General features: G+C 33.0%; 1 protein-coding gene across 1 annotated transcript in view; it reads right to left on the minus strand.

The window, feature by feature from the left end:
* The window catches only part of Il1rapl1 (interleukin 1 receptor accessory protein like 1), a 1,313,791-nt gene that overhangs the window by 286,205 nt on the left and 1,001,296 nt on the right, over positions 1-26,290 (minus strand). Inside the window, exon 6 of the mRNA XM_046425318.2 lies at positions 3,670-3,744. Within this exon, the coding sequence (XP_046281274.1) occupies positions 3,670-3,744 (75 nt within the window). The remainder of the gene's footprint in view (positions 1-3,669; positions 3,745-26,290) is intronic.

Here is a 26,290-nt window from a genome sequence, read left to right on the forward strand (position 1 = left end):
CAGGAAATCTGTGCTTTTATTGAAGTTTATATAATGAATTATATACATTTGAGATGAAATCAGATAATTGATGGACTTAAATTTACTAGGGATTTTTGGATGTATGTGTAATTTAGCAAGGATACAGAAGGTAGATCAACAGACATGTACCAGCTCAGCTTTGTATATTTCTGGATTTTTAAAGTTATAACTCATACAGGTGTTTCATTATATTCTGAGGTTAACTTTAGATTTAGGAACAGGTTGAGACAGATCCATGATTTCTTATCCACTGAAATTCTCTTGGAGATTTTCACCTACTCATAAGGGGAGACACCACTTACAGGTCCATGTCTCTGAGACATACAATCCTCCTACTGCCACTCCATGACTATGCATCAGTCCCTCTTTCTTAGGATTTGATATCACATATTGCACCTGTAAGCACAAGATGATGGAGGCAGGAGGCAGACCTTGAATCAGCAAGCTCTTTTTTATTCAGAGGCAGAGTCAATCCATCAAACAGCTGATGGGGCTCATTTAGGGGGCAGAAAATGGTAATGGGCTTAAATAAAGGTCTGAGTTTTTAATAGGCTTCATTCAGGGTTGGACAGGATGGTAGTTCCTGGAGTTCATTATATTGGAGTCAGCTGATCCATTAGGGTGGGACAGGAGTGTGGACAGGGAATTTCCTGGGGCTTATTATATTGGAGTCAGCTGACACATTAGAGTGGTGGGTCAGGTGCCAGTCAGGTGTGAGTTCCTTTTGTGTTCCTTCTCTCTGGCTGTGCCTGTGCTTTTAATTGACAAAAGCTTCAATTTTACCCCAGACAAGGCAGGTGGGGGAACTACTGCAAATAGGGGAAATGTCTTGGGACCTATATTCCATATCCTTCAGAACCTGTGAGAATGATAGCTTTTTGACATCTGGAAAGAGCAAAATTTTATCCTCAAGGAAGTTAAAGTCAAGGTGTATATTGGAGAAAACAGTATATTTTAGGTACCTCAAATCTTTTTGTGGTTAATGCTCTTTCCTTATCTTGACTTATATTTTTTGTTGTTAATTCATCTACTAGCAACAATAGCATGGCTATTATTTCAAATGAACTGCCACTCAAAAATCCAGGGATTAATAATGGTTAAATTTCTCTAACTAGCAAGTCATTTATCTGGTGATGCACTATGAACTGGAATCAAAAAATGAAACAAAACGAAAATTGTTTAAAAGAATCAAGATGTGCCAAGTGTTGTATTGCATATTTGTAATTCCAGCAGCTCAGGAAGCTGAGACAGGAGGATTATAAATTAAAGGCCAGCCTCAGCAATTTAGGGAAGTCCTAAGCAAATTAGCAAGACCTTGTCTCAAAATTGAAAAAAAAAAGCTGGGGATGTGACTTAGTGGTCAATACCCCCTGGGTTCAATCCACAAACCCTGTCCCCTGCAAAAATAAAAATAAAAAAATAAAAAATAATCAAGATGCCAGGTTGATGTCTTTAGTTGTGGTTAAAGACAACCACGTTCCTTTGTTCAGTGACAATAAAGGAGTTAGAATATTTCTTGAACATTTTGTTCATAGATAGGCCCATACATCTTCAAATGAATACATAGTCAAATCATTCAATTTGCATAATAAATTTTCAATATAATGTGGGTAGTCTTTATGATTTTGTTTAAGAAAAGGTACTATTTTAAAAATAGCTTTACAATTGTATTTTACAAAGCACTATAATAGAAGATAAAGAGTAATTTGATTTATTCAAAATTCAGGGACAATTAAAAAAAAACCCAATGGGCAACCATCAACCATAAAATTTTTTTTAATTATGCTGTCAAATATAGACATACAATTAAAAACATAAAAATTTCATTTTTATTATGTCCATTACAGATAACTACTACCACCATAACTTTCCCTCTTCTTTGCCCAAGATGTTTAAGTTTTACATAGCTTCTTAGAAATATATCTTCCAAAGAGTTGTTGAAATTGCTATATAAGCATGGCCACTCTTGAGAATTTATATTTCATTTTTTAATAAAATAGCAATATCACAGTGTGAGTAAAGTGTAAGATACAATTTTAATATGTTTATTTTATATATGGCATTGCTTCAATGCTACCTATAGTCTTTCATCTAAAAATATCAAGAATAATACTACTTGCATATTTATGATATTAATTCAAAAGGCTTGAATTTGCTATAAAAGAAGTATATTAAGGGCTGGGGTTGTAGCTTAATGGTAGAGCGCTCGTCTAGCATGTGCAAGGCCCTGGGTTCGATCCTCAGCACCACATAGAAGTAAATAAACCAAATAAATGTATTGTGTACAAATAAAAAATAAATATTAAAAAAACAAGAATTTAAAAAAGTATATTAATATTCAGTCTATATAAATCCTGAATATGATCATCCCTCAAAATTAGCAAACATAGATATTTCCAGCGTTGGGGACCAATTGAATACATTAATATAGGCTTACAAGTTCTAAAACCATCATCACATCTTTGTGCAATATAACTTAGATATGTTTTTACTAAACATTATCACATCTGTACTTTGTAATCTTCATTCAGAAAACATTTATAATTGTCATCAACTTCTCACCCCATGAACAATAATAACATTTTAATTTAAGGGACGGGCTACATTGAATACATTTTCATTTTTGAAAGATTAAAGTAGAAAAATTTCTATAGACATTTGAGGAGAATATATATATATATATATATATATATATATATATATATATATATATATATGTAAGTGTATATACACACATACCACATATCAACTTAAAATAAAACCTAAGAGAATATAATGGATATTTATAATTAAGAAGGAAAATTTTCCACAATTTGGTATAACTGAATATAGCTAAGTGACTAAAAAGTCCTATACTTTGGTCTAAGATAAGTATTTTAGAATTCTAATTCATGTATAACTGAATATTTTTTATCACAGAGTATTTTGTCCATGGCCTTATGTCCAAATCCCCTAGTTCCTTAAACAAATGCCACTTGATCAAATTTAAGTAATATATTATCTAAAACAATTACCACAATGTCTATTATGTTGCATTAGATTTTTTTTTTTTTTTGAGAGAGAGAGAGAGAGAGAGAGAGAGAGAGAGAGAGAGAGAATGAGAATGAACTTTTTTTTTGTAGATGGACACAACACAATGCCTTTATTTTTATGTGGTGCTGAGAATCGAACCCGGGTCCCGCCCGTCCTAGGCGAGAGCTCTACCGCTGAGCCACAATTCCAGCCCCTGCATTAGATTTTTAAAATGCTTTTTTTTTTTCCATAATGGTAACATTTACTTTAGTGAACTTCCATCCTTTTCTCTGAATTTCAGAAAATTCATGTTAATATATTAATAGATATTATAAAATAGTTCCATATTGCCTATTTTAAAAAGAATTCAAACATTATAACATTACACTATACTATCATTGCTAAAATCATCAGCCTATTTCATTTCCCAATAACCATCTAAATAGCATATATCCATTTTGGTCTCAAGGTGTACTTTGCAGAGAACAGAATGTCATGTGTGCTGGCACTTCCTAATTCTGTCCTCTTTAAATACCCATGAGTTTAGCTCAGAGTATCACATGGTAACTATGTAGACTTATTAACTGTCAGAATATACTAAAAAAATGTATTAACTAGAATTAAGAATTTACTCACCCAGCTGGGTCTCCTGAATTGTCAGTTTACTTTCCATAGGATACAAAAGCTTGGGTGGCTTATCAGTCAGAGGAGCTGGAAAACAACAATAATAATAGTACAGAGACTTATAGTTATGTTGCATGAACTGAATGATAGCATACAGTTTATTTTCTCAAAGATTTTTCATTCTCAAAGTAGTGTCAAAGCACTCTACCAAGTAATGACTTTCATATTGCAGGTGGTACCTTCAGGCAAGCTGGAAAGCTATTAGATTAAACAAGAGTAAAATATAACATTTCCAGATCAACAGTCACATGACACCTTTGAATTGCAGAATCAGGATTGGTCAATTCTTAAAAAAAAATCAGACTGTTTCATGATACATCTTATATTTATATCTTATTTTGTTTTAAAGGGATGCCCTCCATTTTTTAATATTAAAGCTACACACATATGTATGTGGCATGTAGTAAAACATTATTCAGTATAGAGGTTTGTCATTCTTCATAATTCCATTTATATTTTCCATATACTGGATCACATTACCTCAAAACACACAATCTACTAATTGCATTAAGTGTTCCTACATAGAGATACACTAAATGGGTTAGCAATGTGACATTAGTGTCAGTACAAGCATGCATACTCATACCAAGAGGATATTTTAAAATGGTATTTTCCCCTTAGTCTAAATCTGTATTACTATTATCTGTTACATTTTGTAGTATATGTATATTGCTAATTTGCATGATTTGAAACTTCCACACATTTCTGATCTGTGCTCTCATCAATTTCATTTATCAGCAACAAGTCTAAGAGTTTGCTACTATACATTGGGAAAATGGGCATCCTATTGCATGCTTCATTCCTAGTAAACTAGACTTTCTGGACTTTAGACAAATAGTTCTTCATTAGTTCCCCCTCCTGCCCCCACCTCTGAATTGCCTAGGTCCCTGGAAATCTGTCACTGTAACTTCTATTCTGTATAAAAAACAGACATTGATCAATTAAGGGTCACTGAACTAAATGTTTTTGCTTTGAGACTTTCTTTTTTCCTTGCCAGGAGGACATGCCAGCTTGGTTGATAACTGGAAGGTGGATCTAGACAGAACTGCCAGGAGTTGGCTACATGTACTCATCACCAGAGGATTCAAGAATTCAAAGTGCTTCAACAGTTTGCCTCCATGTCTCTTTAACAGAAAACACAGTCAGTGCAAAGGGATAGTGCATCCCAAGTTAGAAAAACAGCAATGAGTTCTTAGGATCATTATGGTTTAGATATGAGGTGTCTGCTAAAAGCTTATGTGTGAGAAAATGCAAGAATTTTCAGAGGTGAAATGGTTAGATTGTGAGAGTCCTAGCCTAATCTGTGGATTAATCCACTGATATGGGTTAATTGGGTGGTAACTGTAGGCAGATAGGGTATGACTAGAGGAAGAAGGTCACTGGTGGTATAGCCTTTTATATCTTGTCCTTAGTAAGTGGAGCTCTCTCTTTCTCTCTGCTTTTGGTTGACATGTCCTGAGCTGTTTTCCTCCACCATGCTCTTCTGCCATGATGTTGGGCCTCACATCAGACCCAGAGCAATGGTGTCAGCTGACCATGGACTGAATCTCTGAGCAATGTAGTCAGCTGACCATGGATCTCTGAAACTATGAACTAAAATAAATTTGTCTTCCTCTACATTGTCCTAGTCAGTATTTTGGTAACAGAGAATAAAAGTTGACTAAAACAAAGGTCTTTATTGGGGAGACCAACCTCATCTAGGACTAATTGCTGTGTTCATAACTAATTGAATGCATTATTTATTTGCCTTCATTAATATTTAACAAGAATATGGGAATAAAAGTGAAAAACGAAAGTTTGGGTAATAGGATGAGATTAATTGCTCTGAAATTCTCAAAAATATAACATCACTGAGTAACCTTAAATACTCTGATTTCATGCCTCAAGTGATCTTAAAAGATTTGATTCTCTTACTAACAAAACATCAGCTTATTTACTAAATGTTGTCAAAATAGTTCACCATTAATAGGTTAAAAAGTCACAGTTCTTCAACTCTGGTTATCAAATGAATTTTAGTGAACTTCACAAGCCATGATGATGTCAAAATAACTGGTTTATTTTAATAAGTTTCTTAGTTAAAAAATCTTGTGATTATGTAGTTACTAGTAGATAATTTGACAGTTTGTTTTAAAAAGCAGTTGAGAAAATGTTCCATGCTCAAACACTTCCCACACTAGCCTGTGGTGAGGGGAAACAAAATCTGTATAGAAAGATAATATAATCCATATGTAGCACATTTGTTCAGAAATGTAAAATAGGTTTTTGTTTCTCTGCCCTACCCTACCACCCACTCTGTGACATAATGTTATGTCCTGAAGAATTTTCATATTCTGTCATTTGACAAATTCTATGTTAGCATAGGAATTCTTCAAGTCTAGATCATGAAATCATAAGATATTGGGGCTAGAGAGAATTCAATGCTTATTAGTTATTTTAAATTTTTAAAACTATGTTCCCTAAAGTCATGTTGTTTGCACAGAGCACCTCTGGGCAGAAAAAGTAAAAAAAAGGAGAGAAGGACTGACCCACTGGGCATGTCTCCAAGCCTTGGGATGTCACCCACTCCTATTTGACAGAAGTAGCTCTGTTTTGACAAAGGTAGCTCTCTATCCATCAATATTTCATCCACAATTTTGAAGGACCAAATTCAATTCAATTCAACTTATACATGTTAAACACTATAATGTTCCAGACACTCTGATAGGTGGTTAGGAATGACTCTGTTTTTTGTCCTTATACTTTACAGTGATCTGTGGCTTAATAATAAAAATAAACATTTGAACTGATAAAAATCCCTTTGTTTAAGAGACCAAGGATCTGAGGCTCAAAGAGATCAAAAAGTTTGCAAAAGGTAACAAAGCAAATCCAAGCTAGAATCCTTGCTAGATGTTTCCACTCAATTCTTTATAATGTGCACTTTGAAAATTCTGTCAAGCAACTTCTGCATAGGCCTATACAAAGTTCCCTTCAAGGTGTGTACAATCTGTTAAAAAAGTAAAAATATGCAATTAAATCATCATAACCTAGAGCAGAGCTCTTGCAATGCAATCTGTCATCATCTGTAAGTGTCATGTATTGCTATTATGCTGTGATGGATATCAATTTGGTACATTTCTCATATGATTTGCCTTTCTTTGATAAAAGTGATAGGAAACTCCCAGATAACACAAAGGATGAACTACTGATTTGACACACTGGCAAAATGACTGTGAAAGGAAGTGATCTCTAAGACTAAGGTGTAGCTCAGTTTCACAGTCATTTGAGGGTGACAAATTTTGCTGCCACAAAGGAAGGGCATGCACAGAATTATCCATTATTTGAATGTTTCTGGCACATTACAGTATTTAATATTTTTAGTTGATTTGAACTGACAGGAGACAGAAGTGGAAAACAAATGCAAGAATAATAATGACCAATCAAAATGAACAAACATGCAAACAGAAAAACATTCCTATTTTTATGCATTTGTAAAGGTAGAACTGGAAGGAAAATGAAAAACATTACTTGTAATTAAAAAAAGCAAAGTTATTAGCATCAGACCATAACTAGACCATCTGACAGTTTGTGTCAAGGGAACAATTTGTCTTTTGGGGACACTTATTTTTCTTACTAAAACATGCAGATAATGAAATAGCTCAAAAACTAAAGAATGTCCAAGTAGTGACATGAAGCACATAGTGATTTTAAACCATAATCATATTTGTCCACAAAAGGCACAATTAGAATGGAGCTATTTCTCTCACTAACTCTGCATTAAATACAGCTTTGTATCTACCCAAGTATTTTCAAGCCCTCATTTTATTTTTCAGAACATCTTATTAGCATCATCAAAACTGATATAGTTATTTAAAATAATAACAGGCCTCTCTTACAGAGTTTTTAATAAGTCTCAATTGACAAAACCTTTCTGCACAAGAGAAGGGGGGAATTTTAAGGACATTCATTTTTCTTACTAGCTGCCAGTTACAGAAACATCTAGAAGTCAGTCAGTATACTCCCATATATAAGGGACTGATCCCTTATATATGTTAACATATCCTAACTATTCATGAAGAGATGCAGTCTCTCTCTTTCCCCCATTCCTTGTACAGTTTATCTATATAACAGTAAGAAATAGGTTCTCATCTTCTTAAAACAAAAAAGAAAAAAGTAGGGTAAAAGAGACTATGATTTTTTCAGTCTTTCTAATGTTCTCAAAGAGGAGAGAAATGTGAGGTATCTAAGATGAACACACATTTCTCTGCTTATCACTCATCACCCTTAAAAGCTAAATTTGACCCCTCCCACATTAATCCCTCCAACACTATTGAGAATACTCAGTATTTTCTGTATACTAATCCTACCACAAAATTTGTTCTTTCAAAATCATATTTTTCTGATGTATTTTAAATAGTTTTTTCTCTATTTCTTAGAAATCTTATGATAGATAAGGGTAGATTGCAAACTTAGCTTTCAGGGAGATGTGGATTTAATAATCTCTGACTCAGTTGGTTTGGCAAGTTGGAACAGTCATTTAATACCTCTTAATCTTCTTATATGTAACATGTGACATAAATATTTCCCCACATTGATTAAACAGGATAAAATACCAGCATACAGTAGATGAAAAATAAATCTGTCTGGTGATGTTTACTGAAGTTTGGGACAATACCATTTAGCATATGCTAAATGTAGCATTCAATGTACCTTGGTAAGAACATTATTACTATTTGTGAAATAATGAATTCAAAGTTTAACCTGAGGTAAACTGAGGTTTAAAGGGGTTTAGACCCTGAATTGAAGAATCACTAATATTTCCCATATTAGTTTTTATAATAGGGGGATTGTTCCACAAGAATACAATTTTTAAAAATTGAGTAACTTTAAGTATACCAGACAACGTACTGGGATTGCAAAGGACTCAAACAAAACAAAAATTTTAAAGGTTGTAAGACTTCACAGAGCTTATAATCTATATAATTACAAATACTTCCAAGATTCAATTTTAAGAGCATTTGTCAAGTGACTAAAAATAGTATGTATTAAATTAGAAATAAAAGGATGAGTCATTCATAGAGATGTTCATAAATGAGAGCTTATTTATGATGCATTGTGGTGAGTCTTACACTCAGGGGTAATTTCTAACTCCATTTAAATCCACCAACTAAAACTGGTCACAAAATAATATCCACAGATTTACACAGCTGACAATAAAACATGCTTTGTGGCAATTCCACTGACTCACTCCATTTTACAAAGGGTCACTTGTGCATTCTTTCTTTTAAACTTAAAAGAACTGACAAACAATTGCCTGTTTTCCTAGCAAATGAAGGGAACTTGGATCACCCAAAGAGCTTCAACCTCTGAATGACTCAGAGTGTGATTTCAGTTCTGCTTTCTTTGGCCTGGAATGTTTTAAAATTAGTTTCTAACAGTAGAGCATAGATCTTATGAGTGTTGTAGCATGTAGACACAATATCATGGTCCTTGTAGAAGAAAGTAATGGACCAAGATGAATGGTCCTTGTAGGAGAAAATATTAATGGATCCAAGATGAATCCATTTAGGAGAAAAAGGGTACTTTATTTTTCACTTATCTCTAATGCTTTGAAGTTGGAAAAATCTTTCTTATTTGGTAAAAATAATTGTGGTGACTCACAATAGTCATGGACCTCAGAAGCCTCAAAGAGTGTCAAAACAACTAGGCACAAAGGTGCAGGGAGAGCGCTTAATGAATAAGACATATACAAGATAACATAGATTTAAGAGTAATGTCAAAGGGCATAATTGTTAATGCATTTCCCAAAATACATGTATTGAAGAAAATAAAAAAATCCATATGACTAGGTTTGATACTTAATATTTTATTCATTTAATTGGATAAATACTACTGGTAATGAAAATAAAGCAAAATGTTTATTTATTCATTTCATTCATTTGACAAATATGCTAAAGCATCTCTCTGTTGGGCACTGTTCTAGTCACTAGGGCAAAGAGAGAGAAGAATTCTGATTTCACAGAGCAAGTATTCCAGAAATTAAGCTATAAAATAGAAACATACATAAATACATATATAACATAATATCAGGTGATTAAAAATACCATAAAAATGAAGCAGCTAAAGAAATACTAATGCAGGTGTGATTTTAGAGAGGACTGCCAGGAAATTGTGTTCAGATCATATGAAACATAAGAAATGATCCATGTGAATTTCTGGAAGAAGTGTATGTCCAGCAGAGGGGAGAGTGAGTGCAAAGTTTCCAAGATGAGAATATGTTCAGCATGTTTGGGGGATAGTAAAGAAGTCCATTGTTACCATATTCATGTAAGAGAAGAAGACAAACAGTTCAGAGACATCCATGGGCCAATGCACACATGGCTTTATAGAACATGGAAAAGACTTTGGCTTTTATTCTAAAAACTATGGGTCTTCTTTTAAGGGTTTTGTAAAGAAGAGAGCCCCTAGAATAATTTAAGTCCAGTATCTCTGGCACCTTGTTATTTGAGTCACCTTGGAGGATGGAGTGCTAAGGAAGTAGTGATGTGCAGTGAAGACAGGAAGGCAGACATTGAAGAAATCCATGAAGAGGTGATGGTAACATGGTATTGGTGGTAGAAGTGGTAGTAAGTATTTTATCCAGTAAGCATCTACTACTATTTGATAAGTAGAGATAACAGATTTACTGATGGACTAGATGTGGAATGTTAATGAATATTCATGAGTTAAGGGAGATACACAGTTATGAGCTTGAGTAAACATGTGGATGGTAATACCATTTAACGATATTGGAAGGTACTATAAAAGGTATGGGTTTATGGACAAGTAGATACCAAGAGATATATTTTTATACAGTTAAGTCACCTCCCTTTATTCAGAAAGACCAATTTTACCATTGATCATTAATTTGTTTTTTGGAAAACTGAGCCACTAAATTATTCTCCCTGTGGGCCCCCAAAAGTTTGAGAAAATGGCCTTTAAAATTTCATATTTTAGGTTAATGTCATATTCATTTATTACGATATACAATTTGGCTAATCTCAACTATTCTTTGCTTTAACATAATTTCTAATAAAATGTATATCCCCAAACTTTTCTCTTGACTAATAGAATCAGAGACATGCTTATCCAAGATATTTTGAAAATCCTCAAGTATTCCTTTTGTTCACTGTAATGTGAACATATTTGACTGGCAAATTGAATATCATCATGTTTAATTCAGCTTTTTCCTCCTTTAACAATTATTATGAAGTACTGTTCTAATATAAAAGTGATGGAATTTATACATAATCACTTTCTAATATGGTGATAAGCTTCTAAGGAATAATAAACAAGGAAAATATCATATTCATTGGTTTCAAAAAGATTTACTCAATATCAAATGTAAAATTAGTTAATATGGAGCTAATGTTAGGGTTCAGAGTCCTTATTCATTTTTCATCTTCTCAATTTCTCTCCTAAGCTCAATATTCCATTACCTGCATACCTGCTTGACTTATCAGATTCACAGCAGACTGTCAAACTCATTCAATCACCCAATAAACCCTAATTCTGATCAAATTAGTTGAGAGAAACATGGAGAGTAAATAATGAAGACCATGGGTAGATGTAGAATAAAGTTGTTTTAATATTTTAAATTTCATTTTAAAAAATGCTGCAGTGGATTTTGCATAAATATGATGGGAATGAATTCTAACTGATTGCATGTCTGATTTTAACCATTTAAAATAAATGTGTCTGTGCTGAAAGTGAAAGTTTAAAAATGATGAGAAAAAGGAAACAATATATAATTATTGAGAGAGATTATGATAAATCCTAGGAAAAAGATGCTGATTGATGTAACAGCTATAATCAAGTAGGTGAACATGCCAACTACTGTTTTCACTTCTGTTGACAGGCAAGAAAAAATTAACAGCCACTAATTAGTTTCTAGGGACAATAGTCAATTCCAAGAAATTATGTGTCCTATAAGGGAAAGTATCTCTTTTGTAGCAGTGAGAAAGTATGCAAAATTATCATAGCATATCATTTTCTTTTTCTTCTAACAGATAAAAGGCCTTCTAGAAATGAAAAATGATAAAATTCAACTCATTTAAAAATGCTTTTAAGAGAAAATTGTGAAATAGACAAAATATCACCATGTTACCATGTGAATCAGAACATTTTAAATTCTCTTTTTGGCTTGAGATAACAAAACACTACATAAAATTTCCATTGTGTAGTATACTATAATTTAATGTTCATTCATTTTATATTGAATTGGTTTATTTATAGTTGTATTTCTGTAAAAGCTTTTTATATTCCTTAATATAGAATCTTAAATGAGTACTCACCAATATGGCTCTACAATAGTGGTTCTCAACTGGGGTTGTCACAGTGTGTGGTGTTAGTTAAAAATTGATGCTGCTAAATATATTGTAATGCATGGGAAACACTCCCACAAGAATAATCTGGCCCCTGATCCCTGATGTATATAATGATCAATATTGCTGAGATTGAAAAGCCTTGCCCTATGATAACCCTATGTTAAATGTGATTTTATTGCCTATATTTCAAACCTGAATTGTACAAAAGACTTACATTGTCTTATAAATATAAAGCTGTATAAAATGTAGAGACTGATGAAACAGGTGGTAGACCATAGCCATGAAAGGTGTTTGAAACACTGCAGAGGCTTAGTATTCAGAAAGGTCAGGAATGACATGGCATAGGGGAGAGATACAATACAACAAGTGAGAAGAATTAACCAAGAATTAGTTTAAAGAATCAGTAATCTACTCTTTCCCCTTCCATATCCTCATAGGAACAATAACCACCACAAAAGTCACTTCTTTGCCACTTATCAGCTAAAAATCAAGCGGCTCTTCTCTAAAGACATGACATTGATTATCCAACACAGAATAGAAGCATTCCAGAAATTCAGAAATAATTCTAATGTATCTTTAAATACTTAGCTTTTGAAATATTATAGAATTATTTCACAGCAAAAGTTTCCAAATATTATTAATCCTCAGTATGAAAGTTATTTGCAACCAATGAAAACACACACACACACACACACACACACACCCAAAAAAGCAAAAGAAGGTAAACTAAAAACAATTTGTTCAAAAATTATTTAGAAATTTACTTAGAAAAAACATATTCAGTGGACCTGGTCAAGAATTAAAAACAAAGTAACACATGTAAAAATCTCAATAATTTATCATTAAATATTGATATAGCATTCTGTACTTTATTTTATTGACAAAACATTAAGAAGATGTGTTGTTAGCTGGGACTCACAGTAAAAAATTAAGGCTTGTAAGATAAAACAACATGAATAAAACATCTCAAATAAACATGTGTAAAAGAAAAATTAAAACTTATTACCTAGGTTGTGTGGTGACACTATTTAATTTGACCATTATTTTGCTACAAATAAACAGAAACTTCTACAAAATGAGGACAAAAGTCAGGATTTGAACCTACCTCGTCTCATTTCAATAGTCACATGTTTTCCATTTCTGTGGATGGTTTTCATCATTTGTGTCTTCTAATATGGTGCTTAGTAGACACCTTGATTTCCCTCAAGTCTTTGATGATATGAGTCATACAGATGGGAAATGATTTTGATGGAGTTTGAAAATAGAGGTGGAAAATGCCATGTAAATTTAACAGAGGTCTTTAGAACTAAAGTAATTTTAACAATAATAAAAATTTTACTATAGGATTTAAATAAATTTTATTCTGCTTTCTTGAAAACACTGTATGAGAAGATTATGTCTGTCATGGGCTTTTATAAACAGAATCTTTTAATGCTTATAGAACTCGGTGATGACATACAGTTTGATTCTGGACCCAAAAGAAAGAAAGGCATTCCAGAAATCCCATTAACACTGTTACCAAAAGAAAATAAACTTTAATAAACAAGCTCTCCATTAAACCTCAAGGTTTATAAATATAAACAAAAATTTTTAAATTTATATTAATTATGCATAGTGTTAGAAATGTTCTTCAGAATAATATTTTATAGCAGCCCAAATGTTATGAAAACAACTTTATTTTTGCATAAAATTTGGGAACATAAATTTAACCAATTTATTCTACTTTTGCATGGCATTCCTCTTGAGATACCAAATTTCACTAACGATCAGCAAGCTTCTTTAGGGAAAATAATGACAATTTGTTGAATATTTACAATTCCAACTTTTGCCCTTGCTTTAACTTTCTTGACCTCTACGAGGCAATAGCATAGGTTATTATGATATTCTGTGAATCTAAGCTAACCTCTGTATATTCAGAACCATGAAATACCATTTTAATAGTATAATATTATGCACTAAAGTGTAGGCTGACCAGGATATTTGGTGATTTTACTGCTTAAAGAAATATACCTCCAAATAATTAGCCCTCTTTCCTTCCTTTTTATTCTCATTCCTTCTTCTCTCTCCTCCTTCTTTCTATCCTCCTTTCATCCATCCATACCTCCTTTTCTTTCACTCTTCCTTTCAAATGAGACAGAAGAAAAAATATATTTTTATTTTATCATGGGTAAGTGGTAAAGTGACCCCTAATTTTACACACATCTATTTTTTTTTACAAACAGAACAGCTAGAACTTATTTGTCTCGACCTCCCTCATGTTGTCCCATTAATTGTCATCATTCATCTAACACTGTCAGAGAAGTCATTTTTAATAAAAATGGCTTAGCAAATAATCTCCCACCAAGTAGGATTTCAAGCCCTTCAACCTAGTCTAGGAGCTTAATAAAGAGTTCCAATGGTTGTTTTGTATTGTTTCATAAAAAGAAGTCCATCAGAAGTCATTAAAAACATGATTACTACCAAGGAAAAAGGCAAAGCACAAAAACAAACAAAAAACACACCAACAAAAATGCAACCCCAGAAGCAAAAGAAAGAAAAATATGCCTATGAGCAATAAAATCAGGCACCCTTTAAATAAAACTTGCTATTCAGATCTGATTATGCTGCAAATGCTGTTATATTACATTTACTATCAGCACACACCCAAGAGTTACTTGGCAACAAACAGAGGTTAGTCATTTTAAGCATTTTTTTTGAAACAATGCAGGAACTAGCTGCAAATTTGTTCTGCATTGAATACCACTCATATCATCAAAAGAAAACACACAAACACACACACACACACAAATCAGCAAGTAACAAACAATTTTCACAACATATTGAGAATCACTAAAGCTAGGAAAGGGGGGGTACAATGGGTTTAAGGATACTACTCTCACAAGTTTTCTATTTTGCTTAAAATTGTTCATAATAAAAGTAGTTATTTAAAAAATGAGTTGTATATGAAAACATCAGTGTTTGGTATTCGTTTTAGTGTTATATATGGTTCATAGATCTATACATCTACATGTATATATGTTTTTATACTGAAGTGTAAAATGTAAATTTAGAGCCAAGTTTATAACAAGAAAGGAAAATAAATTGAATTGCATCTATGCCAGCTCAAAGCAATACCACAGCTCTATTTGCTCAGCAAAATTTGTTTCTATTATATCTTCACATTTCTGTTTATAATAAATAGAGAAAAACGATTTTTACTTTAGAAAAAAATGAATACAAAATGCTAATGCAATTCATCTTGTAAGTATTTCTGAGTTACAAAATACCCCAAAACTTAGTAGGTTAAAATATTGGACATTTATTATTATTTATGAATCTGTAAAATACCTTGGAGGTTCTGCTAATCTGGATCAGGCTTTAATGATTTTTTCATGACTCATTATGAAAATATGGTCTACTGCTTGTGAAGCATGTGACTTCACTCCTCTCTGCTGGGCTTACTCACATTTCTTCAATTTTATCAAGCTAAGATTTTTACTCAGTAACTAAGAGTGGGTCATTGAAGGTTTGCTAACAAGGAAGTGACATGATCCAATGTTTTTTGTTTTTTTTTTTCATGTTTCTTTCAAGTCTGGAATTATCCTCAAGGTGTTCCATTCACATCAAGCACAGGGAATATTTTACCAGTTCTCCAGTTCAGCATTCTCTTGGTATTGTTTTCAAATGTCCTTCCTTTGCTCCTAGAATACTAAATCACTCCTTAAATCTTACCCCACCCTTCCATAATTCCATGGATGTCAATTTTTTAGATAAACTTTCTGACTCCTGCTGGGCTACCTAAACACAACCTCCTTATACCCCTGACTAGCCTTTGAGAAGTTGGGTTGCAACTTTTCTTTTTTTTTAATTAGTTGTTCAAAACATTACAAAGTTCTTGACATATCATATTTCATACATTTGATTCAAGCGGATTATGAACTCCCATTTTTACCCTATATACAAAACTTTTCCTTCTATAAATGTGACTTTCCATTGAGACTGAGAATGCTATTTTTTTTTTACTTTGAAACTTTTAACTTTCATTTCCCTAATATTTTTAGTATTTTTAAAAATAGGTAAAATATAGCAGATGTTCAAAAAACATTTGTTGAATGATTGGTCAAAGAAAGATTTAATTGTATTCCATGTATGCTGTTTTAAAAGGCAGTAATTGTATGCTTCTGTTTTAAAGATTTGCACTAAAAACTGTTCATTACAAAGTACATTTTTATGGATAATGGGTTATGCTTTAGTTACTTTAAAAAACTTACTCATCTAGAAAATATATTATAGTATCCAGAAAATGGCTATTAACACCACTAAAGAAATGATAAGTACTGGCAATTTGTACATTTATATGCGATAAACATTATCTTTCTTTAAATAATGTATGTATATTCATCTATTTCATTCATTTCTGGGGTTATATTTAATTTTTCTGCTTCTCTTTGTGCCCATTTGTAATGTGAAGACACTTCATTAATCAGCAATATGTAAAAACTACTAATTATTAGCCAAAAATAAGTATAAAATAAGATACTGACACATAAGTAATTTATATTCTGGTTGAATGTACATGACCAACAATTCAATGACAAATGAACAATGGTAATCGTGAGATAAAACATATTTTCTTGGCTATGAGTTATTTCAGAGGGGATAGGATATTAATGAGAGAGAAATTCATGGATAAGAAACACGTAAAAGGTTCATCACAAAATGTACCTGCACCAGTTTACTCTGGAAGAAGCATGAAATTCCCCATCTACCATACTCTCTTGCCTAAATTCAACAAAGAAATAGTTTTCTATTGGTGTGGATTCATACTATGACATAGGAAGAAAGACGAGAGAATAAGGAAGACAAGACTTGGAAATAAATAAACCAAACATGAAAGCTGCAAGTTATAGGAAATGAGAACAAGCTCAGTGGTTTATAGGACCCTTTATTAGACTCCTTTTCTCCTTTGTCTGCAGTGGAAAGAATAGGGAATTTAGAGTCAGGAAGACCTAGGTTCAAATCTTAAGTCTTCTGTATCATGAAATTGTTTTATGCAAATTGCTTTATATGTTTAAAGCTTAGTTTCCTCACTTGCCAAAATTTGAAAAATATCTCTTGAAGGTTTGCTATGAAATTGAAATGAGATACCTAGTAAAGGTAGGTGGTATTATGCTTGGCATATAAAATGTGTTTCATAAAGGCTGCTGTGTGTTAATATCAGTATTGGGGATGTGAATGCCTCCAAGAGCAAGGCTAAATTGTACCTAAGAGAAAATTTCTAGACATTCAAGTAAAAGGGAACAGCATGAATAAAGAAACAGAGCTGAACTTGGTAAAGCCAGTGGACAGAAGTTATTTAGGCTATGAGACACATTGGATCAGGGTCATCTTTAGAAACATGAACAAATAGGCATTTTCACATTTTATTGAAAGAATTAACAAGCATAGGAAACCTGAGGTGAAGGCCAGATACTAATTATCTCTTAGGATAATTTATGAATTAACAATAGGTTGTCTAACATGTTTTTCCTCATTGTAAATTAACTTTAGGTTGTAAATTATGATTCAAAAATCTTCAGAGTCAAAAATGCTGTGGTTTGGATTAAACAGTACTTCAAAGACAATGGCTGCAAGCAATAGCTAATTCCATAATGATTAACCTAGCATAAAGCATTGCTAAACATGGAGCACTGGCCTCACAAATGACTGTCAGATTATCTAAAAAGGAGAGGTGGGGAGTAAACACCACATGGTCTGTACCCAAAGGCAAATTATTAGATTGCTCCAGGCCTTATTAGAAGAACAATGAGGATGCCAGAATTCACCTGGACTCAATAGGGTGAAGCCTGCAGGTATGACTTTGAAGCCACTTTCAGGCAATGGTACTGTCAGTTGCCACATCTCAAACAAAAAGAAGACAATAGAAGAGAGAGCAAACACAAGATTCAGCCAGCTAGTATCCAACAATGTTAGCCACATTAAAGGATTAGGTTTGCTTTGATGCTTTTATTCTCAAGTTAGGGGTCTATTAATTTAATTTCTCCCTGCTGCTTCCACTATGGGTTGTTATTTGTTGAGCCTGATAAAATGCTTAACTGTGCTTATTTTCATCTTTATTTCCCAGTGGATTATGTAGTTAAGACTATAAACTTACAATGTACCATTCAATATGTTAGATATTAGATAGACTTTGGACTCAGCCACACTAGCCACATTTCCTTTTCTTTCTTTCTTTCTTTTCTTTTCTTTTTTTTTTTTTTTTTGGTAGTGGAGAGTGAATCCAGGGGCATTTTACCACTGACCTACATATCCAGCCCTTTTTACCTTTTTTATTTTGAGACTGGGTCTTTCTACATTGCTGAGACTGGCCTCAAATTTGCAATATATCTGCTTCAGACTTCTGATTTGCTGGAATTACAGACATGTTCCACTGAGCCCAGAACACACTAGTCATATTTCAAGAGCTCAGTAACCACACATATACAGTGTTTACTTTACTGGAAATCATATCTAGAACATTTAGATAATTGCCTAGAAATTTCTATTTAGCAGTGCTGCACTAGAGTTACTCCTAACCTTTTTCCATGGCACATAATAAAAATATTTGTAGGGCAGTCTTGGATAAACAACCTTGTGGTCATAAGTGATTGGTTTAGGGGCTGCAGCTGCCTCTGAGAGCTTAGAAGAATTGTTATCTTAGCACAATGAAATTGGTTTGAAGTATAACTGTATGCCAGTATGTATCAATTGGGAAATTGTGTTTTAGTTGATATCCAGTTAAACACCATAAGAGAAGTGTAGTGGTTCATCCTCTTGGAAAACAATTGCTAATCAGGATTATTTCTAATTAAAAGGATAATCAATAACATGAAGAGATCTGAAAAAAGCTAAAATCCAAAGTAACAGACAATATGAAGCAATACCATAGGCAACGTTTTTTTCTGAGTTCTCTGACAAAAGAAGAATAAGATGTCTCAATTCTTACTTTTTGAAATAAGAAGACAGGGAGGAACAGGAATGGTGAGTTGTTTGTGGAGGAAAAGATGAGAATCAGATGCTGCAGTTATTTGAAAAGTAGAAGCAAATGCCAAGTCTAAGGAGTTGTGACCATTTCTGTGTTTTTGATGTTAGGCCATTAAAAGAATTCAAGACCCATTTCAGGAACCATGTGTTTCATGGACTTTTCAAGTCAGAGATAGAGAAATGACCTCCATGAAGTTATGGATTTACAAGAACTTTTCCACTGAAGAGCTAAAGATATTATAGAGCTATTAGAATGAAAATAGAAAAAGTTCCAGGTATTCTAAGCATGTTTGTACAGCTAATAAAGAGTGAGGTGAATGTTTGTACTTTCCAAAAATGCTTATTAGGGACGGCTATGCACTGGACACTCTTCTTTTTACTGGAGAACTGGTAGTGAATGAAACAAAGCCGGCATGCAATAGCAAAAGACATCAGAGTAATATATATGTCATTAAGAAAATACAGCAAGGCAAGAGACCATCTCCAGCAGTGCTATCTTTTATAAAGGCCAATAACAGAAGATCTTACTAATAATGAGGGATTTGGATGGAAACCTAAAGAAGATGATGAACTAGGCTGTGTGAATACCTGACAGAAGGGTTGGGGTTGTATTTCAGTGGTAGAGCACTTGCCTGGCTTGTGTGAGGCACTGGGTTAAATTCTCAGCATGGCATAAAAATAAATAAAGGTATTGTGTCCATCTACAACTAAAAAAATATACCTGGCAAAAGATCATTCCATGCAGAGAAGAGAAAGTTCAAAGGCTAGATCATGCCTGGAAAATTTGAAGAGTAGTTAAAAGGCCATTGTATATTCAGGTTTATGAGGAAAGAGTGGAAGGATAAAATGTTTAAGAAATATCAGAGAGATAGAAAGCCTATGGCTTTGTAGGTTTGGTTTGGACTTTGGAATTAAGAGCCCTTGGTGATTTCTAAGCAGAGGATAAAATGATGTGATTTGTGTTTCAGGATTCACTTTTAATGATGTAGGAAAGTACACAATTAGAACTAGAGAAGCAGGTTGATATGGAAGCAGTGATAATAATGTAGATGAAGTATGTTGTTGGCTTGGATTAAGGTGGCAGCAGCAGAGAAATATCCAAGCAATGAATTTACTTTCAAGATAGATTCCATGGAAGGTGCAAGGTAAAGAAGGGGTCAAGGTTGACTGCAAGGCTTTGGCTGGAGAAACCATAAGAAAGAAGTTGCCATTTATTGCTATGGGAAGATGGTAGGGTGAGAAGATGGAGGCATATATGGGTGGACAGGTCAGGAGTTTAGTTTTGTTCATGTTAAATTTGAGATATCGCATAGATATCAAAGTGGAGCTTTTAGTAAGCAATCTGATATATGAGTCTGGGATGCAGGGATGACATCAGGGCCATAGATATAAATTTGGGAGTCATTAGCATCACAGAGAGTATTTAAAGCTGTGGGCGGGATGAGATCACCAGGGAGTGAAGGCTCCACTCTGGGCTTGAACCTCCTGAGCTCAGTTGCTGAAAAAGACACAAACAAATCAGAGAAATAGCAGGGATTACTGCTCAGCTGCCACACTGCAATGCCAGGCAGCTGCGATGCCCCTGGGTAAATACCCAAAGTAGCTAGTACTTAGCATTTTTTTCAAAATGTTTCAGGAATCAATCTTTTTGACAGCAGTAGAAATGCACATCAAGGCAGCCTTCCACATGAGTAAAAATAATGCGTGTACTATCTAGTAGCATAAGGCCAACCTCTATAACACCAGCTGTAGCCACCCTCATGTCTCTTTGGTTTCATTTCTTTTTACTGAACAGCTGGACGAGAGATCAAGAGAGGGTCAAAAACATGCCAGGGGCTGAGCAGGATTTCCAAAACATTTTTAATACCTGAATGCCTAACAGTGTACTCATGAGAGGCTACAAAATACAGCCCTGTAATACAGCCCCTGCTTCTCTAAGCCCTAGCCACCTCTGATGCATACTCTAATATATTGGGAATAAGGTATTTGAATTTCAGCCAGTTGAATTGTCTTCAAGGTATTTGAGGTATTCAAGGTATTTGAATTTCAGCCAGTTGAATTGTTTGACAACATGAGCAAGTAACTAACCAGGCTGTCAATGTGGTCTGGCAGGGGCAAGATGAATGAAATGAGCTGCTTTTTTGCTCATCCAGAGGTGCCATGCGATTTGCTTCATGTTGCCAAGTCAGCAAGTGTTCCCCAAGGCTGTTCCTGCCCTTCTTAACTACAGAAGCATCAAAGCAATGCAGGGACCATACATTTCAACATAGGGTTTTTAAAATTTTTCTAATTATGATATAAAGATCACTCTAAAAAGTCAGTGCTAACATCAGCACCTCTTTTGAATGTATGTGTGAAAGGGTACCTGCAATCAACACTTTTTAAGTGTGCCAGCATAATTCATCAGACCTAATTGTAAAACAAATCACACTGTGCATAGTGTCCAGAAATCACAGGAATCAACTAGCTAAATAAACACAGTACAAGCAAAGCACTGTCTCAAATGAAAGCTGGATAACAATCTAGAGGTCTAAATGCAGCCAGGTATGCCTGGCCCTAAGTCTGATACAGCAGAGAAAACTGCAAACAAAAAAAAAAATATCTAATTTTTTTTGAGAAAACTATTCTTAAAAAATATATTTCACTTTCAAGAACAAAGAAGACTTTTCAGTATAAAAAAGCATCCAAAAACATCTTTTAAAAGCTAGAACTGAAACCTAAATTTAGTATTTTATGTATGTATGAGCAAGCATACTTGATGTCCTCCCTTAACTAACAGTTCTGTTGATAAATGATAACTAAACTTAGCATATTAAATTCACATTGGGGCCAAATGAATTCACATATGTACTTATATATCCACTATATGTGTTTGCAAAGTATTCATTTGTGAGTTAGGCATTGTTCAACTGAACAAACTATTATACTTTCAAAAAAATAAAAGCATATGTTTTATTTATGCCAGTGGAAAAACCAGTCATGAAATTTGAAATAATAATAATATAAAAACACTCAAAGCAAATGATATATTATTCAAGCTTTGCTTAACAACTAGATTCTAAATGAGCAAAGGATAACTGAAATTCTACTATGGACCCAGTAGATGGTCAAAAAATGTTAATTGGTGTTGACAGAAGTTAACATTACTGGAGTGCCAAAGTGACATAGTGGAGTAACTGAGAAAAATGTCACAGTTCATTCAACAGTCTAGAACTCAGCTTTAGGACAAAGAATAAATATTTATGAGAGAGGAGAAATCGAAACAGGGCCCTTTGGCTACCAATCTAAAACTAGACTTGGTTTGGTAATTAAAGTATGCAACATTTTTAATATATTAGGAATACATAAGCATAAAGCATGTAGTTTTACTTTTATTAGGGATTCATTCCAAAAGAGCACGTTAATAGAACATAGTTACATTGTGACACAAAAATAAAAGCATGGAAAAATTGAAAATTTAACAATTTTTTAGAGTTACCTAAAATCAGGCAAGGATTTCTAGGTAAACTATGCTATTCTTTTGCTAGTGAGTTTAATAAAATCATATTGGGCATATCCTATGCAACATATTTTGTCAGGTATTGTGGAGGGATACAAAAGGGGACAAGCCACTGTCCTTTCCATTAAGAATTTTTCAATTTATTGGGAAAGATAAATTTAATAATCAGAATAGCATAACTCTTATAGGACAGCTATAATGTTACATTCACAAATTGGAGACATAAAGACAATATCATAATGTTGGCTTAAAGAGATCAAGGGAGATTTCATGAAAGAGGAGACATTTTGTTTTCATTTTGAGAAATAAAAAATATAAATATAATATATTTAAAAATGCACAAAGCCTCCCAATTCAAAAATTTCCATATTTGCTTCAAATTAATTTATTTAAGGAAATAAAACATTACTGATATAGCTTAATTCTTCTTAAACCATGAAAAGATATCCTTTTTCAAATTGTCAGACAAGCAATATTCTAACTTTGGGTCATATTATTTCATTCCATTTTTATACTTATACTTACATCAATTAATATTTATATGATGCAATATATCTTTGCATATAACTTTCTGAAATTTTGAGTTTTCAATTTATACCTGATGTTTATGTTTTGGATAAATAATAATATTGATATATAGAGAAACCTCGTTCATCTTTTTTCTTTGCTGTTTAGTACTCTGTTTTACATTTAATTTATAAATTAGCCTTTTGACCAAATCTTTCTAAAGCTTCAAAGAATAGCTTTACATACACATAGCACACGTGGACAAGACATTTTTTAGGGTCTATACCTCAAGTATATCATAGAGTGACAACAACCAGATTGGCCTGGGAAAACTCCCGCTTAAACCCTTGTTTTGGCATACATTTTAATAGCTCTGCCATTCATGTTCAAAGGTATCCCAGATTGAGCAATAAATGAACATTCTAGCAATAAGACGTCAAGCTTTTTGATTTTATAGGTTTTGTTAAATAGTCTGACCAAATGGTTGCAACAATTTAATATCCCTACCTATAGTTCTGAGAATACAAATTTCCTTCATATTTTTCCTAATACTTGATTAGATTTTTTATCTATCTGGTGAGTCAAAATAGTAACTTGTCATTTCAATTTATTTTTCACTGATAAAAGTAAAGTTTACCAACCTCTCATATTTGTATTTTATCTTGTAAGAATTTTATGCTATAACTTTCACCGTTCTGTGTGCACTCACTTCATTATATTTTTATCTTTCTTTTGACTTGGAATTCTTTCTAGATCTTATATTGTATTTTTGTTGTAATATCCACTGGAAATAGTAATTTTCCAATCTGGCATTTACTTCTTAAACATGCTTATGGTTTCTCTTTCCTTTCCTTTTATTTCTCTTCTTTTTGTTTACATTATAACAGTTTAGCATTACAATGTGGTCAGATTTTAGTTTTTTATGTGTATGTCTACATTTTGTGTCTATGCTAATAAAGTTCTCCTCAGCCAAGGACAGATAGATATCAGTCTATATTTTTATGGAATTGCATTTTAAGTTGGGTCTTTAAAGGATTAGCATTATGATTTTCCATATTATAGGGTTCACAATGAAGATAGAAGGCTCCAGATGGAGCTCAGTGATAGAATACTTTCGGAAAAAAACAATGAAGATGGAGAAAGGAGATATCACGTGAGAAGTAAACAGGAAGAAACAGAGCAAATTGTTCTGAGATTTTGAGTGTTTGTTTTACTGGGAGCACCCCACATATAAGTATATTATCTAAATTTCCTATTGACTTTTAATGAAAATAATTTTCTTCTGTATACTTAGGTTTCTGTTTTTCTATTATAATCCATACATTTCTCTCAAGAGGTTTTTCTCTTTAATTACTTTTTAAAAAATCAGTGTGTTCTTAATCTGGTTCTCAACTATTTTTGTCAGTTTACTCCCTAACATCCGGAACTTTCTTGGAAATGGGTACACTGTAGACATATTTTTGAGAACTTGTAGTCATAAAAATTTCTATACATCTTTTTTGAAGATTAACTTATTGATAAATTGGCTGGATATAGAATTATAAAAAGAAAGCAATTAATTAATTATCATAAAAATTTGAAGACATTCATTAATCGATTTTTTTTTCTCAAGAATTGCTCTGGAAGAAGTCAATGACATCTAATACCTGTTATATAATACATGATCTCACACTACTCCCTATTGGAAAACAGAGTCCTTATCCTTGGTGTCCCAAAATTTCTGGATGATATGCCTCATGTGGAGTATCTTATTGTTCTTTTGCTGGTCACTTATTGAACCCTAAAATATGGAAAGTCAAGTTCATCAAATTAAGGAGAATTTTCTTGTATTGCATATTTAATAAGTTCTTTTTCACTATTTTTCTCTATTTTTCAGTTATTTTGTATTGATTCTCCTTTGAAAAAAAATCTTCTCATCTTCTTGAACATTTGTTCTACCTTCTTGGAGATTTGTGGTATGATAGTTTAATCTGTCAATAGTTTTTCTTAGTTATCTGAATGTCCATTGTTGTACCAATTTAGATGCTATAAAATGCTTCTTTAATATGCTTGAGAATATTTATTATATTTTTGAAGTTTTCATTTTCCTGAAGAGTTTGTTTTCTCACAGTTTTCACTGTATGCTTATTTTTTAAAAAAATATCTTGTATATTTTTGAGTTTTTGTCAAATATTTGTAACTCTTGGCTGCCCATTGATACATGTAAGTGAGGCATTAAAAAATAAAGAAAGCTCCACACAGGTAGAGCAATTGTCAATTGGATTTCAGTGCATGTAATCAGGGAAATATTGATCCTTTTATATGAACACACCTTCCCTACACCACCCCCACACATATATAGAAACAAAAGGCAGGGATTTTTCTCTTAAGCTTGAGAATTTTCTGCATAGAAGATTCCTCCAATCTCCTGACTAATCTATCAGCCAGTGTCCTAATAGATAAGAATAGAGAGGTAGTAAGGGAGAGTTTCTATCAGTTTGTACACATTTATACGTGCACACAATATTGATTCTTCTCTTTCTTGTCATTATTCTCTCTTTTTTAAAATAAAGCTATAAGTATCTTTTCTTCCTTCTTCAGTGTGAGATGATTAAGGCACTTTGATGCCCAAAGTGTGATGATTGTCTTTGGTTATAACTTCATTATATAGTCTTAAATTCCATCATTTGTCTCTGCATCCAAAAGTACCTGGCATGTCCAAATCCTGAGCCAGCCTAGAGATGCTTTTTGTCAAGCCAATTTTAATTCCTACATTCTACTACATCAACTAGTATTCAATCTTCATCTTCCAAAATTTCAAAACTCTTATCTACTTATTACTCTTCTCATATTTTTTTCATTTGTATATTATTTTTATATTTCAGTTACCATGTTTTTTGTGGAATTTGAAGAATGAATACTGTACTGAATTGAATAGTACCCACTCTCAAATTGTAATGTTACCAAGTAACTGGTGAGTGTGACTTTATTCAAAAATGGTGTCCTTGAATATTAGATGTAATTAAATTATAATTCTCAATCACCTATATGGACCAGTTAATTCCAACTCCAGTCTCTTTATCAGAGAAAGAAGAGGAGAAACTCAGGGGAGAAGATCATGTGAAGAAGAAAATAGAAATTAGAGTAATGTTTCTATAAACCAATGAATAACAAAGATTGCTGGCAGAGATTAAAAGCTATCAACAGACATGGAACAAAGCCTCTAGAATTAAACAACCTACCA

The sequence above is a fragment of the Marmota monax genome, unplaced genomic scaffold, assembly GCF_021218885.2.
Source record: "Marmota monax isolate L192 unplaced genomic scaffold, Marmota_monax_Labrador192_F-V1.1 WCK01_AAM20220418_F8-fsc00075, whole genome shotgun sequence".
Taxonomy (NCBI): Eukaryota; Metazoa; Chordata; class Mammalia; order Rodentia; family Sciuridae; genus Marmota; species Marmota monax.